Here is a 26,822-nt window from a genome sequence, read left to right as displayed (position 1 = left end):
TCCCCCTCCCCTGCCTGCATGGGATGGATGCTTTTTCCTGCACAAGGAACCCCAGTGCTGGAAAGGGGCCTCTGTGCTCAGCAGCCTTTTCACCTTCACTTTCCATCACCTGGGCACGTTCCTTAGAAATGCCACTTTTGGTGAAGCTCGGGGATTGCGAGTTAGGCGGGAATTGGGTGGTGGAGTTGAGGTTCCACAGGGAGAAGGGTTTTTACTGAAACCCAGACCCTGTAAAACAAACACCCTGCCCGATTCTGGCCCGTTTAAGGGGCAATCACATCTCCACAGAGCTCTCCAGCAGCACCTGAAGGGGAAGAACTCAGTATAAACCTGGCAATGACTTCCCTGAGCAACGGGGAACAACACGGAGCAGAGAGAAAATATTCCAAGGAGGGTGGCTGGGGTCATGAAAGGTGCTCACAGCTGTGTCTAACAGGATATCCCAGGCCAAGGACGAGGGATTTAGTGCACATTTGGTGCCACATCAGCCTCTGCAGGCGGATGGAGCAGCCCAGGCTGATGCTCTGGCACTGAGGAGCCCAGCACGTGCTCTGAAAGATGCTCCCGGCTGGGATTTGGGGCTTTTAAGAGCAGAAAATCCAGCGTGGGCAGAACTGCCCCTCCTGGAATATCCCATTTGATCAGCCGGGACAAGATACCTGGAGCCAGCAGCACCTGTGGGTGCAGGACACGACCCTGGGGTGCAGGACAAACCCCTGGATCCAGGACAAACCCCCGGGATCCAGGACAAACCCCGGGATACAGGACAAACCCCGGGATACAGGACAAACCCCCGGGATCCAGGACAAACCCCGGGATACAGGACAAACCCCGGGATACAGGACAAACCCTGGGATTCAGGATAAACCCTGGGATCCAGGACAAACCCCGGGGAGCCAGATCTCACGAGGGACAGCGGGTGAGCTGTGACAAACCCCAGGGGATGCTCTGGACCTCCCTGCGGCAGCACAGGCAGGGCCAGCAGAGCATCCCCCCCGTTCCATCAGGAGCAGCCCCTGGAAACGTGCCCAGCAGCAGTGCAGGACGCTCAGCACCCCCAGGACCCGGCAACACTCCCTGGGGATGCTCAGGAAAGCTCATTTCGGGCGGAACCCACACAGAGAGATTTGGGTTTTCTCAGCTCCTCACTGCTAAGTGAAGGATTGCTCTTGTGAGCACATCAGTCAGGAACACAGACACATCTCCTGCAGAAAATAATCGCTCCCAGCTCCCAGACTCCGTGTCTTGCACACTGAGACCACCCAGTGAGGCTTGCGAGGGATTTTTTTTTTTTTTTAAAGAACAGTTACTCATTCTTCATCATTCCCCTCTGAGTAACGCTTTTCATCTCGCCTCCTGCACCTCAGCAATGCTCAGTTTGTTGAGCTCCAGCACAGCAGCAGCAGCAGCAGCCAGGGCTGCTCTCCCCAGGGCTGTCACTGTTACACTGATTTATCTCCTTCACCCAGACCAGCCCGAGCGGCATTCCAGCCAGTAAAACCATCCTGAAGGCGACTCAGGAACCACACACCACGCACGGAAGCACCAACAAACGTTTCTGACACTGTGCAGCACGAGAATTCCCTTCAAACAACGGGATTAGCTGCTGGATTTGGCTGGATTGGATGCTGAGCACAGCTAATAATACCTGGCGTGGGGCAGAGCAGCCAGAGCTGATCTGTGATTGCCGTGTCCGTTGTTCCCCGGGTCTGACACACCCGGGAGCTGAAGGGCACAACAGGGACAACTTCGGGCTGCTCCTCCTCCCCAAAGGTTTCAAAAATATCTGAACGAGACCGTTCACAGCTCGTAATGAACGTGTTGTGCCTTCTAGGAAAATAAAAAAATTAATAAATAAATAAAGATCAAGGCTGTAAGAGGATAAAAAGGTTTAGGGGGTACAAAACCAGACTCTGAGGAGCCCCCACGTGGGACCAGCTGAGATCCATCCAATCCTGCTCCAGGATTAACAAGAATTCCACTTTGAGTTCAATCCAGAAAGAGCCAAACCCACAATTATATATTGTACTACATATGGACCTTGAACCTTGAACCAGAGCTGCCCCTCACATCTGGGGCCAGATGTGCCCGGTGAATTCACACACACTCCGTGCAAGGAGGGGAAAAAAGGATCTGGTGCCTAAGTCAGCGCGGTCAGGGAATCCAAACTGCAGGTGGGATCTGTCTGCGTGACAGAAAAAAGATAAAAAAATCAAAGCTTGCTAATTGAATATTTGAGGGAAAAGATTAAAACGTTCTGTTATAAATCCTCCTCTACGGAGAGCAGAGCTGTGGGCACAGTTCTGCCTTCAAGCCTGCAGCTGCACAGATAAAAATACCCACAGTAACCCAAGATAATTTCAACTCTGGAGTAGCATCTACGTAATTCACGTCCAATCAACTCCTTCCTAAAATCAGCCCTGACTCATGAATGACGGCGGATTTCGGCTTTAAGAAACATTTTCTTCCCCTGTGGGAAAAAAGAAAAACAACACGAAGTGGTGTTTGCTCATCCTTGTTCAAAAGCCTCCTTCCAGCATCATGTAATGAAGTGGAAGCTTTGTGTCACTAAAACACAAATAATTAAATATGTATTTGGATTTTTTTTTCCTCCTTTTTCTTTATGGATCTACTGAAGAAAAAGCCAAACCCAAAGGACAATTCCCACAGAAGCCAAGAGCAGAGAACTCCAAACAACACAAGCCAGCAATTGTCTGTGGAGGGAACAATGGATCTTTCCACGGGGTGAGCTCATTAAAAAATGCACTCTGGAGGCCTGCCTGGCAGCCAGAGCTCCCAGAAAGGTGATTTTTGTTATCAGCCAGCACCTCCCGGGACACCCGCACCCCCGGCTTCATCACAACGCTGATAATGAGCTGCAATTACAGCCAGGCACAATCGAACGGAAAAGAAATACATTTAAAATGGGTGAACGCAGCGAGTGACCTGCGGTGTTCTGCGAGAATATTCGAGTAAAACCATCTTCTGTCAGAGGCTGCTGAATTTACAAAGCCCCACGCCAGACACTCCTCTTTTCCTGGTCATTACACCGATGTTTTGCAGCACTCGGATCCTCCTTTTTAATCACCTGCTCTATTTCCCCCACTCTGCCTCAAATTGCCGCAAACTGGGAAAAACAAAACCCGCAAAGTTTGGTAACAGATGGCGCCAGGAATGTGGGATCTCCTACATGCCTGCGAGCAGGGATTCAGTCACTTCTGTCATTTAGGGAACAGCAACAAAAACCCTCGGAGGGGGTGACTCACTGGCATCCTGACACCGAATTATGGGGAAAACGGAGATAAGAATGTGTCTCTGAGCTTCAGCCAGCCGCAGCTTTGGGGTGTTTGAGGCAAATAATGGGAGCTTTTAGGGAGGGGAGAGAAAGAAAGGTGTTATTTTACACCAAGCCCTAACCCAAAGCACTGGGATGGTGTTTCTGCCACCCCAGTATCCCATCCCCAGCCCTCCCAGATCCTTCCTCCTCAGAAACACAAGGCTCCACCACCTCTGCTTCTCTGGCTGTTTTTAAAGCACCTCACTTGGCAAAAATCCCGATTTCCTGCACGGAGACACCTCCTTCTCTGCACAAACCAGGAGGGAATTACCCAAACCTGCCGGCTGTCCACTTCATAACACAGCCCGGGAAAACGTGGGCATGTTCTCTAAAAAAAAAAAAAACAGGCAGAACTAGATGAATTTCATTCGTGCACAAGAACTTCTCCTGCAATCTCTCAGGCTCTCTCCATCTACGCCACAAGTTTTCTCCCCCTTAATCACACTTCGCTCTGAATTAAGCTGGATTTCCCCCTCTTCAACGAGGACAATTTCCCCCTTCATCCTCGTTGATCTGCCAGCATTAAAAATCCTGCCGCCCTTCCGAGTGCGTCCCTCGCTAAAAATCCTGACGTCCCAGTGATGGCATTCGGGAGCAATTTCCTGCCAGAGATTTACATCTCGTGTTCCCCCCCACGTCTTGCCCACTGCCCAGGAAAACAAAGAGCAGCAAGGAGAGGCGGTTTGGGGCTGGAACAGTGATCCCATTGTCCTCCCAGGACATCAAAGTCCACCGTGCAGCTGCTCCTCGTGGGCACCGGGACGGGGGGCACGGGGGTCGTGCCCGGCTTTGATGGATCGGCGATGGCAAAGCGATTTAAAATGGGATTTTCTGGTGCTGCAGCAGGAGCCTGCCCTGGATCTGCTGCTCGTTCCCCTGGGGAATCGCTGCTCTGGCACCTCCAGTGATGACATTCAGGGATGAAATTCGGAGATCATGGGTCCCGATTCATCAGATTTTTCAGAGATAATTCTCAGAGATGAAAATTACCACCCAGAGGGTGAAAATACACTGTAAACGAGAGTGATGGATACAAGGGGTTGGCGGAGAACACGGGAATGCACTGGAAGTGCATGGATGTGAGTTTCCCACTTATCTACAGCCAGCGTTCCTGCCCTGTTTGGTGTTTTTAGGAGAGAAAACCCTTTTAGTTTTTCAGTTTCCAAAGCTGTAGATGGAAACGTCCCAGTGAGGCGGGTTTGTGCTGGGATTGCCCAAGGATCAGGAGATCCTTGGTGCCATCTCCTCCTCTGCCACTGTCAGCAGCTGCTCCCCCTCCGCGGACACTGAATTTACCCCTGGACACGGGAACAAAGCGCCCACATTTTATTCCCTGACATGGAATAAAGAGCTCCCACAGCAGCTCTGCCCAAAGTGGGTCCCCAGGGAATTCAGGGATTTAGGTGAAGTGTCCATCTGTCCCATTCCTTCCATCCTCTTCATCCCAGCTCCAGCCACCAACACTCGCTGCTGTTTCTGTTCAATCCCTGTGTTTTAGGAACCTCTGAGCACCGGGCACACACCCTTTACAAAAGGGCTTTTAATCGCCCAAAGCAGCGAAATCCTAATTCCCAAGTGCTCCTATCCACAGCCCCTTTCTTATCCTTGCAGGGTGAGAACTCCCTGCTGTGAAACTCGCTAAAGGCAAAAAAAAAAAAAAACCAAAACAAAAACAAAAAACCCGAAAAAAACCAAACCCATCTAAACAAAGAAACAAGTTAATTAATTGCCCACTTGAAAAAGAAACAAAAAAACACAAACAAAGGCAAACTACAACACAAACGTGTCACTGCTGCAAAGGGCGCGTTCGCTGCCCGCTGATCCTCAGCCATTTATTCACCTGCTCGGCTTTTAATTAGATGTTTTTAGCCTAAACATCTCCTCTTTCTTCAGCAGATCGTTATATCCAATGGAGAGGGTTTTTTTTTTTCCTACGGCAAAAAAAATGCAAATGTGGGATGAGAACCAAGCAGAACTCGCAGGGCTCGTTGAGCTTCTCGCTATTATTTTATTCCCGTTTCTTCCACCCCTTTACCACGTTCACAGTGGATGGTTTGGGGAGTTTTCATCCATCTCAACAGCAGGAGTGGGAACAGCACACAAGTTTCCTCCCAACAACAAGGAATGACTTCACTGTTGTTTTCCTAAGCACGCAGAAGAGAACCAAGGGGGGAAGGACATATGCAAAGGCTGCTCCCACAATCCTTTCCCTTGCAAATTCACAGGCAGAGTGGTTCCCATCTGCTTTACAAGAATGTCAGATAATAAATTACTATTCCACCTTCTGTGCTGGAAAACGGAGCAGAAAACAGCGCCTGGAGTCCCCACCCAGCCCTGACTGATCCTGCACAAACCCAACAGCTCCACTAAATCCCTTTTTGGGGCCAATTTCCAACCAGGATCCAAGGGACAGCAGGCACCGGGTCCCCACCCACCCTTGGGGACAGCCAAACACTGCACAGGATCAATTTATTAGTAATCCGTTTGTCCAAATGGATATATGGAACATATATTTGGATTCTGGAATACCAAAACCTCAGCACGCAGCAAACAAGAGACAAACGTTGTGAAAAAGAAGAAAACAAATGGCAATTCGGGGGAAAAGTCAGGAAATCATGGAATTAGGAATTAACAATATTTAAATCCCAGAATTAAATGGAGTAGATATAAATCATGGAGTTAGGAATGGCATGAGGAATGAACTCAGAGCCAGGACACGTCACCAAGTACTTCCTCACCAAGGGTTAAATTCAGAAATCTGTGGAAAAATCCATGGTGTCCAAAGGAAAAAAAAAAAAGAGATTTGGAAAAACCCAAGCCTGTCAATGTCACAGGAAGGAGCCCCACAGACTGCAGTGGGCTGTGCCTGAGGAACATCACTAATCATCAACTGCAGGCCAAACCAACAACTGAACCTCCAGCTGGAGAGGAGAGAAGGGAAAGACACCGAGAAACCCCCAAGCAGACAGAGAGTATCAGCACATCAGTCCTGGTTTCGTGGTACAAATGGCTGCAGGCAGATCTGCAGCCACACTGAACTGCATTGCTGGTCCCTCCCTGCATCGCTGCAGTGCCTTGGCTGCTGCACCCCTGCAACGTCTCCCTGCAGCTTTTGGGGAAGGGAAACTCAAATTCCCCCCAGGGAAACGCGCAGAGCTGCAGAAACCCCGCACACAGCCCCAGAGAGTGCAGCTGAAAGAACCATTCAGGATCAAAATGCTGAATTCTGGAGTCTTTGCTGTATGTGTCCGAGGCTCCTGAACGGCCACAGGCCAGGCAGAGAACAGATCCCTCCAATGGAAAAAGGGAGGCTGATCTCGGAAAACCATTCCATTCCAAACCCCTGGAAAAGGAAGGCAAGGGAAGAGGCAGGCTTGGCTTTCAGGAGAGCTGCACACACTCTGCAGGAACAACTCCTCTCGTGAGGCACCAGATTAAAACACCCACCAGTGCTGAAGTCAGGCGAGGCCAAACTGCAGCTCTGCTCAGCCCTGAGGGAAAGGAGATCAGAGCAGGAAAACAAGGTAGGACCGAGCCTTGCTCCGGGTTTATCCTCGTGGAACATCCAAAATGCCGAGCAGAACATCTCCTGGAGGTCTGTGATGCCTCCAAGGGCAGCTTTGGTGGCACAGGGAAAAGACAAAAGAGATGGAATTACAAATTCCTGGGATAAAGTCTCTCTGCTCTTTCCACCCTCATCAGCAGGACACAGAAAGGTCCTGGGGAGAATTTGGACACCAGATTTACCAGAAGAGCTCTCACGGCCATTTCTGGAGCTGGAATAATTAATTATTTGCTCACACCCAGTGCCCAGCACACTGAAATCACTTTGGTGTTGACCAGAACTGGTACTGTGTGACTGTAACCCACCAGGAACACTCTTCTCTTAGCAGAAAGATAGGAATTTCCATTTATCCTGGATCCTGTGATGGTCTGAGACACAATTATGGCAAACCCAGCTGCCTGCACCAACACTGGCCCAGCCTGTTCCTCCAACAACAGAGGGTAAGAAAATCCAGGTGTTTATGTAGAGGTAAATAAATTTCACTTCCCAGTGCTAAATATTTCAAAGATGTGCTCATGATTGGCCCAGCCCACCCAGAACTCCGCCTCAGAAGCTGGAGGTCATGAAGGAAACTGTCAGCGCACCCAGCAGACAAAAGGATAAATATTGAGCATCCTCATCACCTCCTTTATGGCTCCTGTTCAAAGAATAAAAGCCTCCCACTGCACTTGATGGTTTTTTTATCAACAGCACAATAAATCAGTGCCATCTAGTGGAGTCCAAAATGTTAACCTGGGCCACAGCTCCCAAATCTTACCTGTCCTGAATTTACAGCCTCTCCGGGAACCTTCCCTGCAGCGCAGGCAGCTGATCCATCACACAGACAGCGCTGCACAAACCTTCCTCAAGCCTTCCACAGACCTGGAGCCCAAAACGCATCCCCAGCATCAGCAGGAATTTACCTGCAGAGCTCCTGGGTGCGCAGCCAGCAGCTCTGCAGCCGCACCAAGCGTGGGCCAAAAACCCACAGGAATGTTCAGTGCAAGGGGGGGGGGGGGAAATGACTGCATTGATTTATTGGGGATTTTCCAGCAGTTTGGGAACTAAGAATGCACGGGGATGTTTAACACGGCGCTGCCGCCACCTTTCATGAAGAACACCCCGATTAGCACTGTGGGATGCTGTACTGCTCTGCTTCAGCCCCTCTGCAAGGGCACCGAGATCACCGCACTGCTCTAGGAAGGTCAGATTTGTCCAGACTAAACAGGAGCACACGCCACAAGTTCACTCCAAGTCCCCTCCTGTGTGGTGGTGAAATTCCAGGCTTTTGGATAAGCACAAAACGTGATTATTTCCCTTTCCATTGGTAAAACATCATTTCTGGGGTTTGGGATTATAAGGAGTGCATCTCAGGCCCTAATGCAGTGTTCACACACTGTTATTAACAAAAACTCCAAAATGTGAGCTAGGAGGGAACAGAGTTGACCAACAAGATGTGGATCACCAAAATCCCACCCCAAAGTCCCAAACTAATTCCTATTAATGCTTCCACGTGTCCAAGAAGAGAATCACACCCCCTGTCTGGAGCACAAATCACCTTTTCCTTCCTAAAAGCTGCTTCTGGGAGCTCCCACTTCAGCAACACCCAGGAATTTCGACAATTATCACAATTATTCCCAGCACTGCTGCTCCAGGGAAGAACCCTGGTTCCCCTTCACTCCCACTTAAGCTCCAACGTGGGAAACCTTCTGAAATTGCCATCAAGCCTGGAAACGCAGCTACTCTGAGAGGCTCCTGCATCTGACGCAATGCCAGGCAGGGATATTTTTAGTTCTAATCCATTTAAAGTGCTAAATTCCAAGGGAATCAGCAGCATTGCTTTCACTCACCCCTCCTGACCAAATTCCTCTGCTCCCACCGCTCCTGCAATCTTCAGGGCAAAGGAGATAAGAGAACCGTTCACCTGATAAGAAAATACCTTTATCTTTTGTTTCTTTAATGCTTGGAGTCCCTCCTGCATGTAAATAATAAATCACACACAATAAATCTGCTGGACGCAGAGGAGGCTGCAGGAATCCATCAATAATGCAGGGCCTGAACGCCCCAAACCAGCCAGGGTGGGATTTGCTATTTTTACCTCCAGGCTGCTTTTGGGTGGACCAATTTAGGTTGATGGAAAACCACTCCTGGGAATACACGGGAGCTTTGGGATAGGGCACTGATCACCCTCCAGACCTGCCAGAGTGACTGCAGCTACAAACCAGAGCCCTGAAATCCAGGGCTGAACACAACAGAAATGGTCCACAACGGATTTGTGGCTTTTAAATCTAGATCCAGTCTCATAAAGCAAGAATTCTGCATGTAAAAATGGCTTCTCTCAACCAAAATAATGGGGATTGCCAAACTCGGTGCTTTCATCTGCAGGTAACTGGCACATTCAGCCTTTTCCTTGGGGATGAACAGGTAAAAAGTAAATTAAACACAGACAGGCTATCAGAAACTGAAGCACGCGTATTAAAAAGCCAAAAAAGGAGCTTTAATTTATTGGGATTAGATAGCACAAACAAACAAACAAACAAACAAACAAAAAAGAGCTTTAACTTTTTGGTATTAGATAGCACTAACAGAGATTGGCCTAAAGGACAGCCTTGAGAGTTCCCCCATCTCCCACAATTAATTATTTTCACATCAAAATAAGGCAAACCCCCACAAGCTTTTGGATAAACCCTTTTATTTCTACTATTGTTTTCTCAGCAAACACCGACCACTGCCACTGATAAAAGCAGAAACACCTGAAGTGTGTTTGCCCAGAGCACGAGAAAACCCAAGGCAAACACACTCCAGGGACTGCTCCAACAGCTCCTGCTCCAAGGGCGCCTTTTCACCTCGAATATTCAATGAGCCCTCAGTGAAATAATGGGAAAAGCTGCTCCAGAAAACGTGCGTTCTAAAGAAGAGCCCAAATCAAAGGGCTTGAAGTGCAAGTTTTCTTCTGAGTGGAAAAAAAACCAACATCCCAGGACTGGGTTTGTTCAATGCTCTGCTGATGATGTTGAGGTTTGCTGGTTGCAAGCGAAGGAGAATTTTGTTCTTACAGCAGAAAACCTGAGTGTGAAACGGCACAAAACGCTGACAGATTGGTTCAAACCCTCCCAGAGCTCCCCTTCAGCAGAGCTGAGAGCAGCCAGCAAGGAAAAGAGCACTGCTGAGATGAAATCCGCTGTGTTTTTTTTCCCTCCCCACCCACAGCAAGGCATTAACGAGCAGCAGGTCGCATTAATTGCAGTGTGAGCAGCAAGGCAGGGCCTGGGTGGGAAAAAAAAAACCCAAAACACCCCAACGTTTTCTATTTCGATCGAAATCCTGTTTTTTTCAGCAGGTGTGAGGAAGATCAGCACAAATTTATTTCCAATTCAGTGGCCGTTGTGCGGATTTACGCTGATCTTTACTCAAGCAGGCACTTGGAATTTTCATTGGGATCCTTCAGTGCCTGTGAGCAGGTGAGAAAAATTCCTCCCTGGATATTCCCTGGGCCTGGATAAAAGCAGGATTTACCTCCTCGTGCCTGATTCTGTGCAAAACCAAACTGCACACCAGCATGACCACAAAAAACACACCTTTTTTTGCCAGGTATAAAAGCATCTTACTAACAGAAATACCCATTTCTGGACAAAAAAAAATGGCTTTTATTCTATTAAACAGAGATATATCACAGTTTTTCTTGCTCTGGAGCTGACAGTCATGCTAGCCTGAAATGGGAAATTAAAACCACAAACCATCGCTGCAGCACTACGTTATTTTTGTCCACGAAGCACAAACTACTCCAAGTTTGCTTGTGTGTCATGAAATATTCATTTTACAGAGAAATGGAGAAAAATTGAGAGAGCAGAATGGCCAAAGCCCATCCCCAAATAAAACACACTGGCAAAAGCCAGAAGTGAATCAATACGGAATTAAATCTCTGATGCTGTAACTCTCCTTACAGAAAGAAAAAAAAAAAAAAAACAAACAAGAAAAAAATGAAGTTCCAGGCTGTCTGCAAGAAATAAATTCACACATTTTATTCTCTTTCCCTCCCTGTATTCCAGCTTCCCTCCTTCACTCCCAACACGCCCCAGGAAGCAGGATAGAGGCTGCGAGCCTTCCCGGGGCTGATGGGGAGATTAGAGAGCAGCAGGATTTAGGGAGTGTGCAGTAATTCCCCGTGTCTGCTGCCAGCCCCGGAGCACGCCGGGCTTTGGGATTATCTGCTGCAAACGCAACTGCAAAACACACACTCCCAGCCCCGTTCTTTTGCCTCCTGCAGCCTCACAAGGACTGAGGAAACTCCTCGGCCAAGCAGCTGGTGGTTGCATTTCACTGAAATGCACAAGTGCCTTTCTCTCACTGCTAGCACAGAGAAAAATGCAAAATTAACTCCCCAAACATTGCAATTAGCTAATAACGAGTGGGTGTTTTGCTCACCAGATCCTGGGCTGCACGGGAATCTGTGATGCGCGTTAAGATAATTGAAAAGAAAGTTTCAGAAATGGTCCTTTTGAGGCTTTTCAAAGCACACCCAGGTGAGCTCCAAGTGCTTTGTCAAATCAGTGCCACGGCTTGCACACAATGAATATAAATGACATAAAAATAATACGAGGGCAGCTGTCACCAAAGGGAAAACCAACACTGGTTGTATTTATTGTATTTCCTGTTGCGCTTCACCTCTAAACACTGCAAGTGCAATGGGCTTCATATGGAATTCCGAGGGAAATAAATGGGAATTGTCCGGGGATGGGAATGGTTTGGGGGTTTCCTTCTGACTGCAGTGACACAGGCAAAGCTCTGCTGCACCAGAAAATCCACCCATTTCCACCCCGAAACATCCACACATAAACCCAACAACTCGCACTAAAACACACCAACAGGAACATTTAGCAGAAAAAACGCTCTCCCCGTCTCGTTGCCTTAACAGCATCACCAAATCACACAAAAAATCCGCATGTTCCCTACAAAAAATACCCTGAAAATACCATTTGGAACAGGGAGACCAACAATAAACACACCGAGAGCTCCACTGCAGCGATTCATTTCCACAAAGACCTCTCCACCTTAAAACCAACCTCAGCCCAGACCGAACAGCATCACTCAGGGCTGCTCTGGTGTTTTTTAGCTCCTTGGATACCTGTTTGCTGCTTTTCAGAACTCCACTCCCGAAATTCACACCGACAGGGAACTCTCCCTGCCAGTTTTCTCGCAGAACAAAACAATCAAGTGCAGGAAAATGTGCCCAAGGAGTTGATAAAAGGAGGAAAAGCAGAGGCAAAGAGACACCAAGGACTTCAGCAAACAGCTCAATAATATTGATCAAACACAAACACAGGATAACATCTCTGGATTTGGGGAGCACGGTGATTTTGGCTGTCTCAAATGCAGTTGCTTTTTTGTTGTTTTTTTTTTTTTATTTTTTCCTGCCAGCAAAAAGCTTTTCTTCAGCACAAGCAGGAGCAGCTTTCACACCACGAGCTGGTGGCAATTCACAACCACGACTTGCAGCCCAGTTCTCCTACTCGTTGTGACAAAACACAATTCCCAGTGTCCTGTAACTGGAACATTTCTATGTCAATCTGTCTCTATCCAGACAGAGATATATAGATATAGATATGGATATAGATATAGATATAGATATAGATAGAGATAGAGATAGAGATAGAGATAGAGATAGAGATAGAGATAGAGATAGAGATAGAGATATAGAGATATAGATATAGATTTTATCTGCCCATTTTCGTCTTCAGAATACCAAGCTGTCACCCATTCAAACACCTCTGGAGTCCATGTTTCCACACCTGGGGCTGTTTTGTCTGACTGAGCTGTGAGGAGAACGGGCTAACACTTCATGTGGAGTTCACAGTTATGCACCAACGCGGTGCAGAAGCTGGAAAATACAAAATTAAACCAGGAGGCACGAGCAGAGCTCAGAGCTCAGAGCGGGGCTGCCCTTCCCCAAACGCCGCCCGGGTTCTGCCGCTCTCAGCCGCGCCACTTGAATGGAATAAAACTGAATAAAAAAAAAAACCCCTTTGAGCACGACAATCCCGGGGCCTGCACAATGCAAATCAGAGCTCCTTTGAGAGGGTGATTAATATGCAAGGGCAGGCCGGGGCTGCCGAGCATCCCCCAGCCCCGAGCTGCCCTCAATTACCACCAGGGTTCATTTCCCACCTCCCATTAGGCAATGGTGCCCCGCACGTTAAAGCCCGATTTGCTTTCAATAATAAATATTGTGCCAACACCGCTGAGCTGCCTGCTCCTCCTCTGGAATATCCCCCGAATATCCCACCGAGGAAGGCAAAAATGGGATTTAAGTTCGTGAATGCTCAGTGCACATCGATCTTCCCTGTAAAAAGAGCTGCATTTGGAACTCGCTGCAAAGAAATAAATGTTTAGGGTTTTGGGGTTTGTTTTTTTTTTTTCATAAAACAAGGACGTTTACAGCCCTACAGTTTGATTTCAGGGACAATTAACGGAATTCTGCAGGAGCATCTTGCGGTTGCAGTGACATTTAAAGTATTTTATTTATATAGTTGCCTTTGGGACAAGAGATATTAAACATCTGGGAAAGCCCATTCAGATTTGGAGGCAATGATTTTCTGTTTTCGCTGTCTAAAATCTTCATCACTTCATTTCATCATTTATCACGGATTTACACACCGCCATTCACCTGGACTTGTATTTCAAGTTAATCAATGTGCTAAATTAGAATTAACCATAAACCAGCAACCAACAATGGATATTCCTGTTTATCATAAAGATTCAAGGGTAATAAATATCATGACTCTAAACAAAGAAGGAAAAGTAAATTAAATATTCAAATAAGCTCCTATTGTAACTATTTTTTTTATAAGAGTAGAGGCAGGAAAATCATGGAAAAATTGGGGTTGGAAGGGATATTTTGAGATTATCCAGTCCAGGAGGGGAAGGCAGGAGGTCACCAGGGGTGAAGGTCCATGGATGGAGAATCCACAATCTCTCCACTCAACCTGTCCCAGGATTCATCCAACCAAAAAACAAAAAAAAAAGATGGATTTTGGTGCATTTTCATACGTTCAGAGAGGATTTGCTGTATTCCAGTTTGTTCTGTCGCTGTGCTGGGCATCCCTGGGGAGATCCTGGATGTCTTCTCTCCTTCCCAGCAGGGATTTCTCCACATCCACACCCCTCGAGTCTTCTCTCTCCAGTCTCAGCTGCTCCTCACACCAAAGATGCTCCTCCGGTCCCTCCTCCAGACTCTCTGCAGTAAATCCACTTTTGTTTCTGGCCCAGAATCGGGCCCTGCACTCCAAATGTGGCCTCAGCAGCAAGGAGCAGGTGGATTGTCAGCAAATTAACCTGACTTGCCTGATTTTAATAACAAATCGTGGAAAGGACCTACCCTGATTTACCCGATGGCTGTAACAGTCTTAAAAACTCAGCTATAAAGAAAGCAGAAATATTTCTGTTCAAGACACGATGAGATTGACAATTCTGGAACAATCAAAGCAGTCAAGAGTTTCTTGGAATGGATTTTGTCCTGGCCGAGAATGCCCTGGTGAGGTGATGGACGTTTGTTTTAACTCGAAATAAATCAAACCTGCTTCCCATTTCCAGAAATCGACCATTTCCAATGGATTTCCCAAATATTTTTCCCAGCTCCCATTTTCCCAGCACCCCCTGCATCTGTCCTGCCACGAGATCTGGGATGGAAGCAGAGGAGGGATCAGCCCCACCAGGTATCCCATTACTGCCCGCAGCCCTGCATCAGAGGTACGGATATAGGGCAGCATCCCAGCCCGGCTGTGGGGTCAGGGCCTGCCACCCCCTGGGCTTTGTCCCCTCTCTGACCCGGTTTCCAGGCTGAATTTCCCTGGGGACACTCAGCTCTGACACCCCTCTGGTCCCTCCATCACCTGGGCAGGGCAGAACGCACAGCGAGCAGGGGCAGAGATGAAAATCCCCCACATCTCCCACCCCTGGCTCTGCGCAGGGAAGTTGAGACATTCATCTTCAGAGGCACAAACATCTTATTTTTTTTTTTTTTTCCCTTGCTCAAACCCAGCATGGCTCCGTGATCCTGAAACACCACATCTCCATCCCAATCATCTTTCACTTTGAAGGATTCGGAGATCTCCCGCCGCCCTTAAGCACAGCCCTGAGTGACTCTACCCCACAGCTGCTGCTGCTGCTTCTTCAGAGGAATCTCAAAGCAATTTGCACTTGCTTTGCAGGATAAACCTCCCATTGTGTGCTGTTCCCCAAAATTCAGCTTTTCCGGCAGCTGCCTGCAGATCTGGAGCTCTCAGGGCTCAGGCTGTTGATGGCCCACATTTGTCCAAGGCAGAATTTAGCTGAAGCACCTCCAGTGCACAAATTCTTGGCTCAAAAGCAACCTCAGAAGAGCCAAAGCTGTGACGGGGTCCAAAAAAAAAAAGATGCTCTGAGGAAGTTTTCAGGTGGCCTTGGGTGTTTTAAAACACGTCAGCACCTCCCCTGGACACCCCAAGGTGTCCTGGCACAAGGATTTTCATGGAATCATGGAGCCACTGAGGTTGGAAAAGCCCTCCAAGGACACGGAGTCCGAGCTGTGACCAATCCCCACCTCACCCAGCAATTCCCTGGACACTCAGGGATGGGCAATCCAAACCTCCCAGGGCAGTCCCTGATGATGTTTAACCCTTTCCACGAAGAAATTCCTCCTGGAACTGCTTTTCGTGGAACCAGAGAATCACTGGGGTTGGAAGAGACCTTTGAAGTCATCAAGTGTGGTTTCCAACCCTGCAGCACCACCGTGCTCAGCACACAAGTGTCCCAGATTTCCCGGGCGCGTCCAGGGGTGGTGACTCCATCCTGTATCTGCCATTTATCCCGGGAAGGTCTGGAATCTGCGGGCATCGCTGACTGTGCGGAGAGGGATTATCTGCCTTACCACCGATGGAGTGGGAAAGCACTGGCTTTTAAGGCACACATTTATTTTAATCTGAATTTCATCCTTGATTGTTTTTCCCCCTCTTCTTCTCCATTCCCCGCACCCTGCCCACCCCAAACCCCCGGGATAAGCTGCCTGCGGAGCTGCCGGAGCCGGTCCCCAAGGCAGGAGGAGCGGGCGCTGCCATTTGGCTCTCACGGTCACTTCAAAAGGCATCGCTCCTAATGAGCAGCTGCATTTCCCCACCAGGAACTCCGTAATGGCCCCGCTGCCAAACCCCGCTCATTTCCATCCCCGTGCGCAGCCAGCCCTTTGCTCCATGCTAATGTGTTTTCCTAAACAAAAGGAGCCGCAGCCAGCCCGGAGCTGACCTTCAAATTCGCTCCTGTGATTTGGATGGCTCGAAGTCTATTTGCCTGGTGGCTCTTTTTTTCTTTTTCCTTTTTTTGGTTTTTTTTTTTTGGGGGGGGGGGGATGAAAAGCGACACATTAATTCCTTAAAAAAAAAAAAAAAAAAAAAACAAAAAAAAACCAAACCAAAAAACCAAAAAACATGCGCAAAGGAACCAGCCGGGAGAGAGGAGCTGCTGGGAGCCGTAGTTCCCTGCCAGACACACCCTCAGCCCCAGTTATCCCCATTCTCGCCGTTTATAAACACCAAGGAAAACAACAATCCTGTTTCCTTGCCGGTTTCAAAGTCGGGTATTTACAAATGAGTAAACGAGCTTGTTTCGCGTCACGTTTCACACCCCTGGGAAAGGACGGGATTGGGAAATAAACAAAGAAATAAATAAACATCCTCTTTTCAGTGCACCTGAGAAACGCCGTCCTGGGAGCATCAGCTCAGATCCTTGCACCTTTCTCGGAATTCCCTGCACAAAAGCCAGCAGACAATTCCAAAGGAAACAGTTTCTCCCAGGCTGCTCCCAGGGGCATTTGGGGAAGTTCACAATACCCATTTAAACGGAATACAGTGCAAAACCGATGTTTCCAAAACCCACTAAAAAAAAAAAAACAAACCAACAAACCCAAACTGTGCCTTTTTTATATCACCAGGTGTGTTAAACAATGAGAAAAACCGCAGGACGGCCTTTTAAACGAGGAAATAAACTGTGCTTTGTCTCCTCCCCGAGCTATCCCTCTGTTCCTCGCAGACTGATGGCAGCAGATGCAGGATCCCCTCCTCCTCCTCCTCCTCCTCCTCCTCCTCCTCCTCCCCCAGCAATTGGTTCTGCTTCCCTGGCAGCCCGTGCAGGAAATCCATGGCATCGCCCTCCCACCCCCAAACAAACAGGAAAAGCCATAAAAAACCCCTCCATGGCATTCTCTATCCACCAGAAACCATCGCTGGCACCCAACGGCGGAGCAGTCTATCCTTAAAATACATTTCTGGAGAGGAGCCAAGAAAAGTGAAGGCACTTTCAGCCTGGAGAGCAGCCACGATGTTTAACACTTCAAAAACCGGGTGTTCACCAAGTTCCTCTTCTATTAAACGGCCTTAAAAAAAACCAAACAAACCTCGGACAAAACCCACACGCAAAAGACCCAAAACAAACAAACAAACAAAAAAACCCCAAAAACCCACGAACCCAAGGGTCAAGAGGGGAATTTTCAAGTTCATGTGTCAAGGGGATAAAGTTGATACAAAATCCTCTCTATTCTTTAGGAAACCACAGTCCTCAGGATGTACATGAAAGGAGAGGAGCCATCTGCTCTGTCTATAAATCAGCTTCTGAATTATCAGACGATGTTTTAATTTTACAGCAGACCAAATAAATCGTCGCTATCACAGGCCACGGGGACACACACGAAATGTGGAATTATTCTAAAAGACACGGTTTGGTTGGGAACCTACCCCACAACTGCGCTCACACACCACTTTCCTCAGGGATTCCTCACTGATAAATATCTCTTGCCTCTCTCATATTTAAGCTTAAGGGTTTTTTTAGCAGCACGATCATAAAAATAAATAAAATCAAATAAACAGAATCAATAAAAATAAATAAAACACCCGCTTGCACTGACATCTCCACAGCTTTCAAAGCTGAATTCCTTCTCCCCCATCAAAGGCCGGTGAGCTCGGCTGGGGAAAAAAAAAAAAAAAAAAAGAAGGTCCAAGACCAGAGCATCCTTTAGGGTGGAAAGCAGAGCTGGATGTGCTTGGTGCTGCTTTCACCATAAACACTGCTGCTGCTTTGTTCTGGCTTTTTAATATTTTATTTGGGTTTTTTTTTGTGTGTGTGTGTGTGTGTGTGTGTGTTCTCCGTTTTATGCTGATTTAACAGTTCCAGCTGTGCAGCTCCCTAGGCAGTCTCCATATTCATAATTATTATTATTGGATAAACATGTATTCGAGTGGGGCAACAGATGAGATGCAGATAATTTTTCCTTTTGCTTACTCCCATTTATTTCCCTTGGAAAAAAAAAAAAAAAAACCAAAAAAACAAAAACCCAACAAAAACCACCCCAAACGGACGGGTTTTATAGTGCCCTCCCCCAGGCGAGGCAGGCAGTGTGGATGTGTCAGGGAGGCGCAGGGAGCAGTCTGGCAGCTCGGCACGGGGGACGAGCAGCGATGTGCAGCCACGGGCACGGGAGGGTGTGGCCGGGCCAGATGCGGAGCTGGAAATGGGGGGAAAAGCTGCCGGGAACGGGAGCACGACCCCTCCTTCACGGCACGCACCTTCTGCTTGATTCTTTTATTTTTATTTTTTAATTAAAAGGAGGCTGAGCAGCAGCGCCTTGCCGGCTGCGGGTCGGGGTGGGTGCCGCGCTGGTGTTAAACAGGTGGCTCGGGTTCGGCAGCAGCCCTGGGGACACTGGTGGCACCGGACAGCGATTGTCACCGCGGGAGCACAGAGAGCCCCAGCAGCGGTAATTGCTTAAGGAGATAAAACCCCTCAGCGTGGGGAGGGGCGGGGGGCACGGAGCCAGGGATGGAACACGGCAAGGACACACCGACAGCTGCGGGGACCGCGGGGACACGGACACGGCACCCGGGAGAGATAGCGGCTGTCACCAGCCGCGGGGACAACGGCGAGGCGGCGATGGCACAGACAGCCCGGGCGGTGCTCGGGGCCGGGATGCTCCCCGGGGACGGGGGGACAAGGGGCTGAGCAGGACGGGACAGGGAGGGACAAACCCTGCGAGGCAGCGCGGCTCGGGGAGCGCTCCCCGGGGAGCGCCGGCACGGACAGCGCCGGGGACGGACGGACGGATGGATGGATAGCACAGGGATGATCCCGGAGGAGAGATGGCGGGCACAGGGATGATCCCGGAGGAGGGATGGCGGGCACAGGGATGCAGCTCGCAGGAGGGATGGCGGGCACAGGGATGCAGCTCGCAGGAGGGATGCTGGCTGGGGCGGGGCCGGGGCAGGTGTGGCCGCTCCATCCTGCCGCTCCCAGCCCACCTGCCGCTCCCGATGCCGGGCGGTGGCGACCCGAGCGGCCACGGCGGGGCCACCGCTCCACCGCTCGCGCCCGGGGCCGCTCCACAACGGCAGCGCCCCGCGCCCCTCCTTTTTCTTTCTTTTTTTTTTTTTTTTTTTTTTTCTCCTCTCCCTCTCCTCCTTCTTCTTTCATTATTCCACCCGCCGCACGGCGATCGCATCGCTCGCTCCCTCCGCGGCCGCGTCCGTGCCCGGCCGGCGGAGGGAGGGCGGGGGCGGCGGGAGCATCCTCCGTGCGCACCGAGCCCGCCGCGACACCGCCGCCCCCGGCGCCCGCAGCGGCGTCCCCTCCGCGCCCATTGTCTGCGCTCCCCGCGCAGCGACCCGCGCTGCCCCGCTACCCGCGGGCAGGGCAGCGCAGCCCGGCCGCCTCCTCCTCCTCACCCTCCTCCTCCTCCTCCTCCTCCTCCCGCAGCCACCGCCCCGCGCGCAGCCCCCGCACCCGCCGAGCCCCGCGCATCCCCGGGGTCCGCCCGACCCCATTGTTCTGGGCGCGCCCCCGCCGCCGCCCTACCTGCGGCTCGCAGCAGGACGAAGGCGCAGGGCAGCACGGCGAGCGGCAGCAGCATCGCACCGGCGGGCCGGCGAGCCGCTCGCCGGGGCTGCGGGCGCGGGGAGGGCGCGGGGAGCCGAGCCCGGCGTGGCCGCTCCGCTGCGCTCGCTGCGCCCGGCGCGTCCCGGCGCCGCCGCGCTGACTGACAGCGGCCGCAGCGCCCCGCGATCCCTGCGCGCCGCGCTCGGCGCCGCCCGCCGCCCTCCGCCGCGGCAAATAGTGCCGCGCCCGCCGGGGGGACGGCCGACGGGCCGCCTTTGTCCGGGGAACAAACCGGCGGAGAGACTAACTAATAGTAATAGTTGTTGTCATCACATTAATATCAATTATCGTAGCATCGTTAGTAAACGTTATCGCATCATTAGTAACTCTTATCACATCGTATTCTATTCCATTCTATTCTATTCTATTCTATTCTATTCTATTCTATTCTATTCTATTCTATTCTATTCTATTCTATTCTATCATATCATATCATATCATATCATATCATATCATATCATATCATACTATATCATATCATATCATGTATCATATCATGTCATATCATATTGTATTATATCATATTATATTATACTATTTTATATTATAATAATTATTATAACATTATTATTTATTATAGCATCCTTATTATGATAAGGATTTTATTGCTATGTATTATTACATATAATATTTAATTATAGTACAGTATAATATAGTATATTGTAGTATTTTGTAGTGTATTGTACTTTATCATTGTCTATTATATGTTTATTATTATCACACTATATTATAGTGTTAGAATGTAAATTATTCTAATGTGTATATAATTTGTATTTAATATTTACGCAAATATCTCTATATAATACGCATTATCTGCTATAGAAAATAGGTCTTTTTTATATATATAACATATATATATATTTAAATTATGCTATATATTGCATGTAATATAGATGTAATATATAAGGTATAAGTCATTACTGGTTGAAAACACACCTTCCCTGCTGGCCTGGAGCAGCCTCAGCCAGGATTGATCATCTGCAGAGACAACCTTGCTCCAACACTGGCACCTTCTGCTCTCCCAGTTCACACCAGTTCGTCCCAGTGCCCTGCAAATAACTCTGCATCTCCCCAGTATAACAGCACTGGGCCAGGAAAATGCCAATAATAATTCACTTTTTTTTTTCAGGTCATGCCCATGCCCGTTTTGGAGCAGAAAGCCAACCTCGCCCTAAGAGTACTGGGGATAAAAACCTCGAAAAACCCTCCAAAACCCTTCTTTATCCTGAAAATAATTAGCTCATGTCTACATATTAGATATAATTTCTCTTATTATGAAGGGCACTGAGCTTGCAGCAATTATTTTCCAGCTTTACAAGATTAAATCTTCGTGAGCTTGGCCTGAAAAGAGCAACCCCAGAAGAGAACAAACCAGGGTGTCACAGTGTCTTTTTTCATTATTATCATTTCCATGGGCAGATGGTGAGAGGACGAGGGGGATGGTTCCAGACCTAGAGAGAGGATGTTTAAATGGAATATTGGGGTGGAATTCCTCCCTGTGAGGGTGGCAGAGCAGCAGGGAGTGTCCAAGGTCAGGTTGGAGCACCCTGGGACAGTGTGAGGTAAAAATCACCTTATAAAAACCACTTTTAGGGCATGCAGAATAAGAGATTGTGGCATTGCACAGGCTGTTATTGACACAATTTTTATAAACTCAGGGTTTCCGTGAAATCCCAGTCGTCTTCTGCACAAAAACCAACAAAAAGAGTAAAACTCTTGCAAAGCAGGAGCATTCCTCTGTGGTAAACAATAGTCTTGGAGAGAACATCCCTTCAATTAAGGCAGCTCTTTTCCCCTTCAAGCTGACATCCCCAAAAATTGGAACAGAAGGATATGTGAAGAGAGAATACTGCACACAACAAACACCATGAATTATTGTGTGCTGTGGGGGAGCAGTTGTTTGTGCTGGAGATACCAGCACATCTTTATTCCTATTAACCAATATTTTAGTCCCTGAGGTGGGAGTTTTTAACTCCCCGCGTGGATAAAGGGAAGGAAAAATCACCCTAAGCCCCCTCCAGCTCAGGGATGGGGCAGAATAAAGGGGAATCTGGAGAGACCATTTCACCTCGAGCAGAATTAAAATTAGAATTAAAAAGAGAATTTAAAAGAAGAGCTTTTCTCTTAGAAATACTTGACAGAGCAAAGACACCAAGTGTCTGGCCTGAATTGAAGCCTCCAAGTAATTTAAAACCAAAATCATGGATTTTTATGATGAAGGTCCAATGGAGACGAGTCCCAGGCATATCCAAATGGAATGAGGTGCTCCAAGTACATTACCTGACACATTTCCCTTTTCTTTTGGCCATTAACAGAGGTTTATGGGCTGTGCCCGTGCATTTATTTTCGTTAATATATAAAATGAAAAGGGAGGAAAAAACCCCATCAATCAATAACTGAAGTGCAAGTTTCAGTTATTGACTTCACTGGGTACTTGGCATAAAAGTGAGCAGGAAATTTGAAGTTTTCTGCCACATTTAAAAGCAGCAGCAGCGGAATCTGTCAAATTAATTCCGCTTCTGCTATGCAAATGTAATAAAAGTGAATTTTAACTACACAGGCATTTCACAAGTATTAGACCCAGATTTGTAAGCCACAGAGCAGAGTTCTGCCTTATTTGTGGGCTCTGGGAAAGGGGGATAATTAGGGAATGGACCTCCGAATTCCCCCTGGTCAGAGGGGGATGGTTCCGTGCTCTGCAGATGTTGATGGTGATGGATAACAGCACTATGCAAAATGACCTCAAATCAATATTCTTCACAGCCAGGCAATAAAAGCAGAGATAGTCCCTTGAAACATCCCTCTCTTTGTCACAGATTATTTTTACAAGTCTTAATATAGAGGAAAAGTAAGAGTATCTCCCTTTCCTTGTTTAGGCAAGCGGCTCACAGAGATATTCCCGTGCTCTGGTGATGTCATAAACCAGAGGAATGAGGGTGAAGTCATCAGAATTGGAGAGGTAAAATTACAGCCCAGAAATTCACAATCTGAGCACTCCAAAGCTCTGGTTTATGTCCATCCCTGGAGCCAGCTCCAAGCCTGAGCCTGGATTTCTGCTTCCCCACAGACAGGGGGATGGTTCCGTGCCCAGAGCTGTGGGAATGTGGATGTGGAGCTGTTAGTCACGGAAATATCCCGGGAAGGACCTCATGGCCCTGCTCTGTCACTCTGACTCACGGCTCACATGTCACCCAGCTGGTGGCATTCCTGGGAGTCACCTGGCACTTGTGGGAATAAAGGAAATCTTCCATCTTTTAAATTTAACATGCACGCTTCCATGTATAAAACCATTACACACTGCCAGGGCGCAGTAAATGTCTCATTTTAATATTTTTAACCTACCCAGTCAACTCTGGAGCTTCAGTTCAGAGGAGAAAAGGATTCTCTGCCGAGCAGAATCACAGAAATGAAGAGGGGTGTAAAGACTACATGAGGATTAATTGACTATTCTCTTCCACTCTTCCCATGCTGTCACTGGTCCCTGCTTTAATTTGAAATATTAAAGGTATTCAAGGCGCCTCCATCAGCCAGTGCCTCTAAATAACAGACATCAGCATCACTAATACCTGGCTATTTTAAAAGAACAGCTGCTCTAGTTGCTGCTTTTATTTATAATAATAATGTTCATTCCAAGCCTCACCATCACATCATGTGCATTAATGCGAGTGTAAAACCAGTGTGTGCAAAATTAGCAGAGAAGAGACTAAAACAAGAGGGTGTCTCATGGTAGCAAGCAATAAAGGGTTGTTTTAATTGAAAAAACCCATCCCTCAGTCTGCTTTGTTTTAAAAAAAAGTATAAATAAGCCTGGCAGGAATGCTCCAGCACATGTGAACGCTCTGAGGAACCACATTCTCTGCACTGCCAGCCCCACACTCAGCACATTCTTTCCACAGAATTGGCCCTGAAGCATCAATGACCAAGTGGACTCACTTGGAAACTTAATGAAGGTTCCCCCCACCCCACAAAAGTAAAGAGCTCTCCTAATATATCAAATATCCAAAAAAGGAAGAGTAATTGACAACTTTTTGCTCGTCTCTTACCACAGGGAGCTCCTTGCCAGTCAAAGCTCCAGAGGAGGAACCCACTGGAGCAGAACTGTGCTTTAAACTTTCCTCTTGCTGAGAGGCAACCCAACGGGATTATGCTGATTGCCCACAAGGCAGGCAGGTAGGCAAGACAAAAAGGAATAATTCCATTTTTAAATCAGCCCAGAGCACAGCTGAATGTTTCCCCAACGTTTTTTTTTCTTTTGGTTGTGACTGGGTTTCAGGCACAGAAGAATAAGACTTGTAACAGAATCTCACTCTCTGATTCTGTGTTATGTCAGCCTCACATTTCTCCAAAAATATTGTGGAGAGGATAAAAATATGAGTAAAGGAGTGTTTCTATTTTTACATAATGGTCTTAAGATGGTGCTGAAATGCAGTGAGAAAGGAAAAGATCCTGGAAAATTCTTGCTGTTGAGGCAAGAATCTTTTTTTTTCTGGAACTGAACACATCCTCTGCTTTGTTACCAAAGCCTGGATGGAGGCTCTGGGATTTACAATATCCAGGTTGTTTTGAGGCAGCTTCCCAGGCACACTTCTGGATGTTAAAATTCAGCCACGATACCTTTGGGCACCGGTTTTGGAATTTGATCTCTGCCATCACCAGCCTGGGGGCCTGAATTCGCTCGTCAGCATCATCCCCAGACCCCAGTGCTGCCCCTCCAGTCCTGACCACGATTCCCAGAGCTCTGTCTCACTGACCTATCCTGGATTTTTAGGATCAGTTTTTATTGCTCATGTGCTGCAATCCGAATTAAAGCGATATTAAATGATTCCCTAAACACAAGGTGCTCCTCCACGGACAGGAACTTCACGCAAAGCATTCAGCAACAACAGATGTGGTGGTTTTCATCTACATGTGAGGGTTGGGAGGTTTTCAGGCTGGCATGGATGCCACTCCAGCCATCCAGATGGGATCAGGAGAACACCTTTAGTGTGGCTTTAGCTCTCCTCACACGAGTTTCATCCCTGCTGAGGAATCGTTGGGCTCAGCGCTGGCAGGAGCGGGGCCAGATGATGTAAGATGATGCATTTCTCTGGCAGATGTCTGCCATCTGCACAGCTGCTCCAGCCTCTCTCGGAGAAGGGCTGTGCTCGTCGTGGGAGGGGAAAAACACAACACAAAAACCTCTGCTAGCACTCAGGATGCTCTTTGAAGCCATTCTGATCCCAGTCAGGTAGGACAATCAGGGACAGGCAGCGTGTTTGGCAATCAGGGGGGTCCCTGAGGGCCATAACTTGTCTTGATGAATCTCCTGGAGACAAACACATCCTCACCCCTAAATACAGCTCAGCTTGTGCAGCTCTCCCTGCACTCCAGCAGCAGCCCTGGCAAGGGGCTGGAATTCAGCCCGTTCCCCCATTATTTCACATTCCTCATTTCACAAAACTCGGTTTCCCCAAGTGCTTGTTGCTCTGGAAGCCCATACTCGGTGTTTTAACAGCACAGCCCCTGCTCAGGGCACAGCCAAGACAGGCCAAACACAAAGTCACCTTAGCTGAACACACTGAGGGGTTTGATTTAGTGACGTGTCTTTTGCTTCCCTGCAGGAAACCTGTGGCCAACAGGAGGCTGAAAACAGAGCTCCCGAGCCTCAGCTCAAACCATGGAGCACAAGGCCGATCCTGAAGGCAGCAGGATGGAAATAAATGCAAGAACAACAGAATATCCCTTCCCCTTTCCCTCATGCCCTTGTCCAAAAGCTCCATTACAATATTGTGAGTCATTAAAACCTAAGCTGTGATTTCTCCTTTCAAGCGTATTTAATGTCACAAAGCCTCTGGAACTGCGGGATCTTGCCCCCTTTTCTTTTTTTCATGATTTGTTTCTTGCTATTCCAGTTCCAGATTAGAAGGGATGTAAATATTTTCCTTCTCCAAGCCAAGCTATCCTGCAATGATGTTTTCTTGAATGAAAATCATTGCCATTCCACAGCCCACACTCCCTTTGTATTTCCTTTTTTTTTTTTTTTTTTTTTTTTTTTGCAGCCCAAACCAGCCCCTTGGGCACGCTGACACTCAGCAGTGCATCAGAGGAAATGACTCACCATTCCAGGGCTAATCAATATCCACACTGCACTTCATTCCCAGCATGGCTGAGAGTCACATCCAGGCTATTAAACACAGCCGTTTGTGCTGGGGTTAACTCCGGGATCAGCCTTTATTCCATAAACAGCCAAACACTCCACAAAGTTGCTGCACTGAAGGAAATCTCTCTCAATATTTCAAATTTCCATCTTCCGTGTCTGACCCAGCTTCGCTTCTGAAATAATCCCACTACAAAAGCCCCTTCTGCCCCTGCAGGGAAAGGATTCTGTCCTAGGGTCAGGCTGGGATTTCCTACTTTTGCTACCAAGGTCAAAATATTCAGCCGAGGGAGCAGAACTGTTTATCTGTAGGACCTTTAAAATGCATGTGGAACGTGCATCTTCCTGCAGGACACTTGTTGGACACTGAAACCGCATTTTTAAACCCCAGGAGCTCCTTTTCTCCTTGCTCCCTTCTCCCCTGCAGGAGCAGCTGAGCCCAGGGAATCTCCTCCCTGGCAGAGATGCTCCATCCAAAATTGTGTGGCCACAGCAGCAGGGCAGGGATTGTCCCTCCAGCGCTCCTCCCACTCTCTCTCTCTATAAGAAAAGACATTTTTTTTTTCCCAAAAGTACTTTCTGTGATGTAACCAAAAAAATATTTCCAAATGGGGAAATCTACATGAAAAAGAAAACCCTGCTTAATCACGGGTTCATCCTCTGCCCGTGGCCCCCATTTATGATTTAACAGCGTGGAGAAAACTGCAGAATAATTCATCCTGGCATGAAGGGTGTGTGGCCTCACTGCTGGCACAGAGCAATCTCCCAAATTGTGCTCTCCATGTAAATCACGGAACAAATGGAGCAAATAACAGGGAAATCCAATAGCAGAAGATTCTGTTTCATGTCTCTGT

General features: G+C 48.2%; 1 protein-coding gene across 10 annotated transcripts in view; it reads right to left on the bottom strand.

Annotated features, from left to right (window-relative positions):
* The window catches only part of NCAM1 (neural cell adhesion molecule 1), an 83,195-nt gene extending 63,316 nt beyond the window's left edge, over positions 1-19,879 (bottom strand). For 2 of the 10 annotated variants that reach the window (XM_066203509.1, XM_066203510.1), the window contains exon 1: positions 19,752-19,879. In XM_066203509.1, the coding sequence (XP_066059606.1) occupies positions 19,752-19,806 (55 nt within the window). In that variant the 5' untranslated portion in view covers positions 19,807-19,879. The remainder of the gene's footprint in view (positions 1-19,751) is intronic. The other 8 variants (XM_066203511.1, XM_066203512.1, XM_066203513.1 and 5 more) reach the window with 7 other exon arrangements.
* Between the last annotated feature and the right edge of the window lie 6,943 nt (positions 19,880-26,822).

This window comes from Chamaea fasciata, unplaced genomic scaffold (assembly GCF_029207755.1).
Source record: "Chamaea fasciata isolate MVZ Bird 193981 ecotype frontalis unplaced genomic scaffold, bChaFas1.0.hap1 SCAF_24, whole genome shotgun sequence".
Classification (NCBI taxonomy): Eukaryota; Metazoa; Chordata; class Aves; order Passeriformes; family Sylviidae; genus Chamaea; species Chamaea fasciata.
Note: the sequence above shows the minus strand (reverse complement) of the source record. Positions and strands in the feature narration are given on the sequence as shown.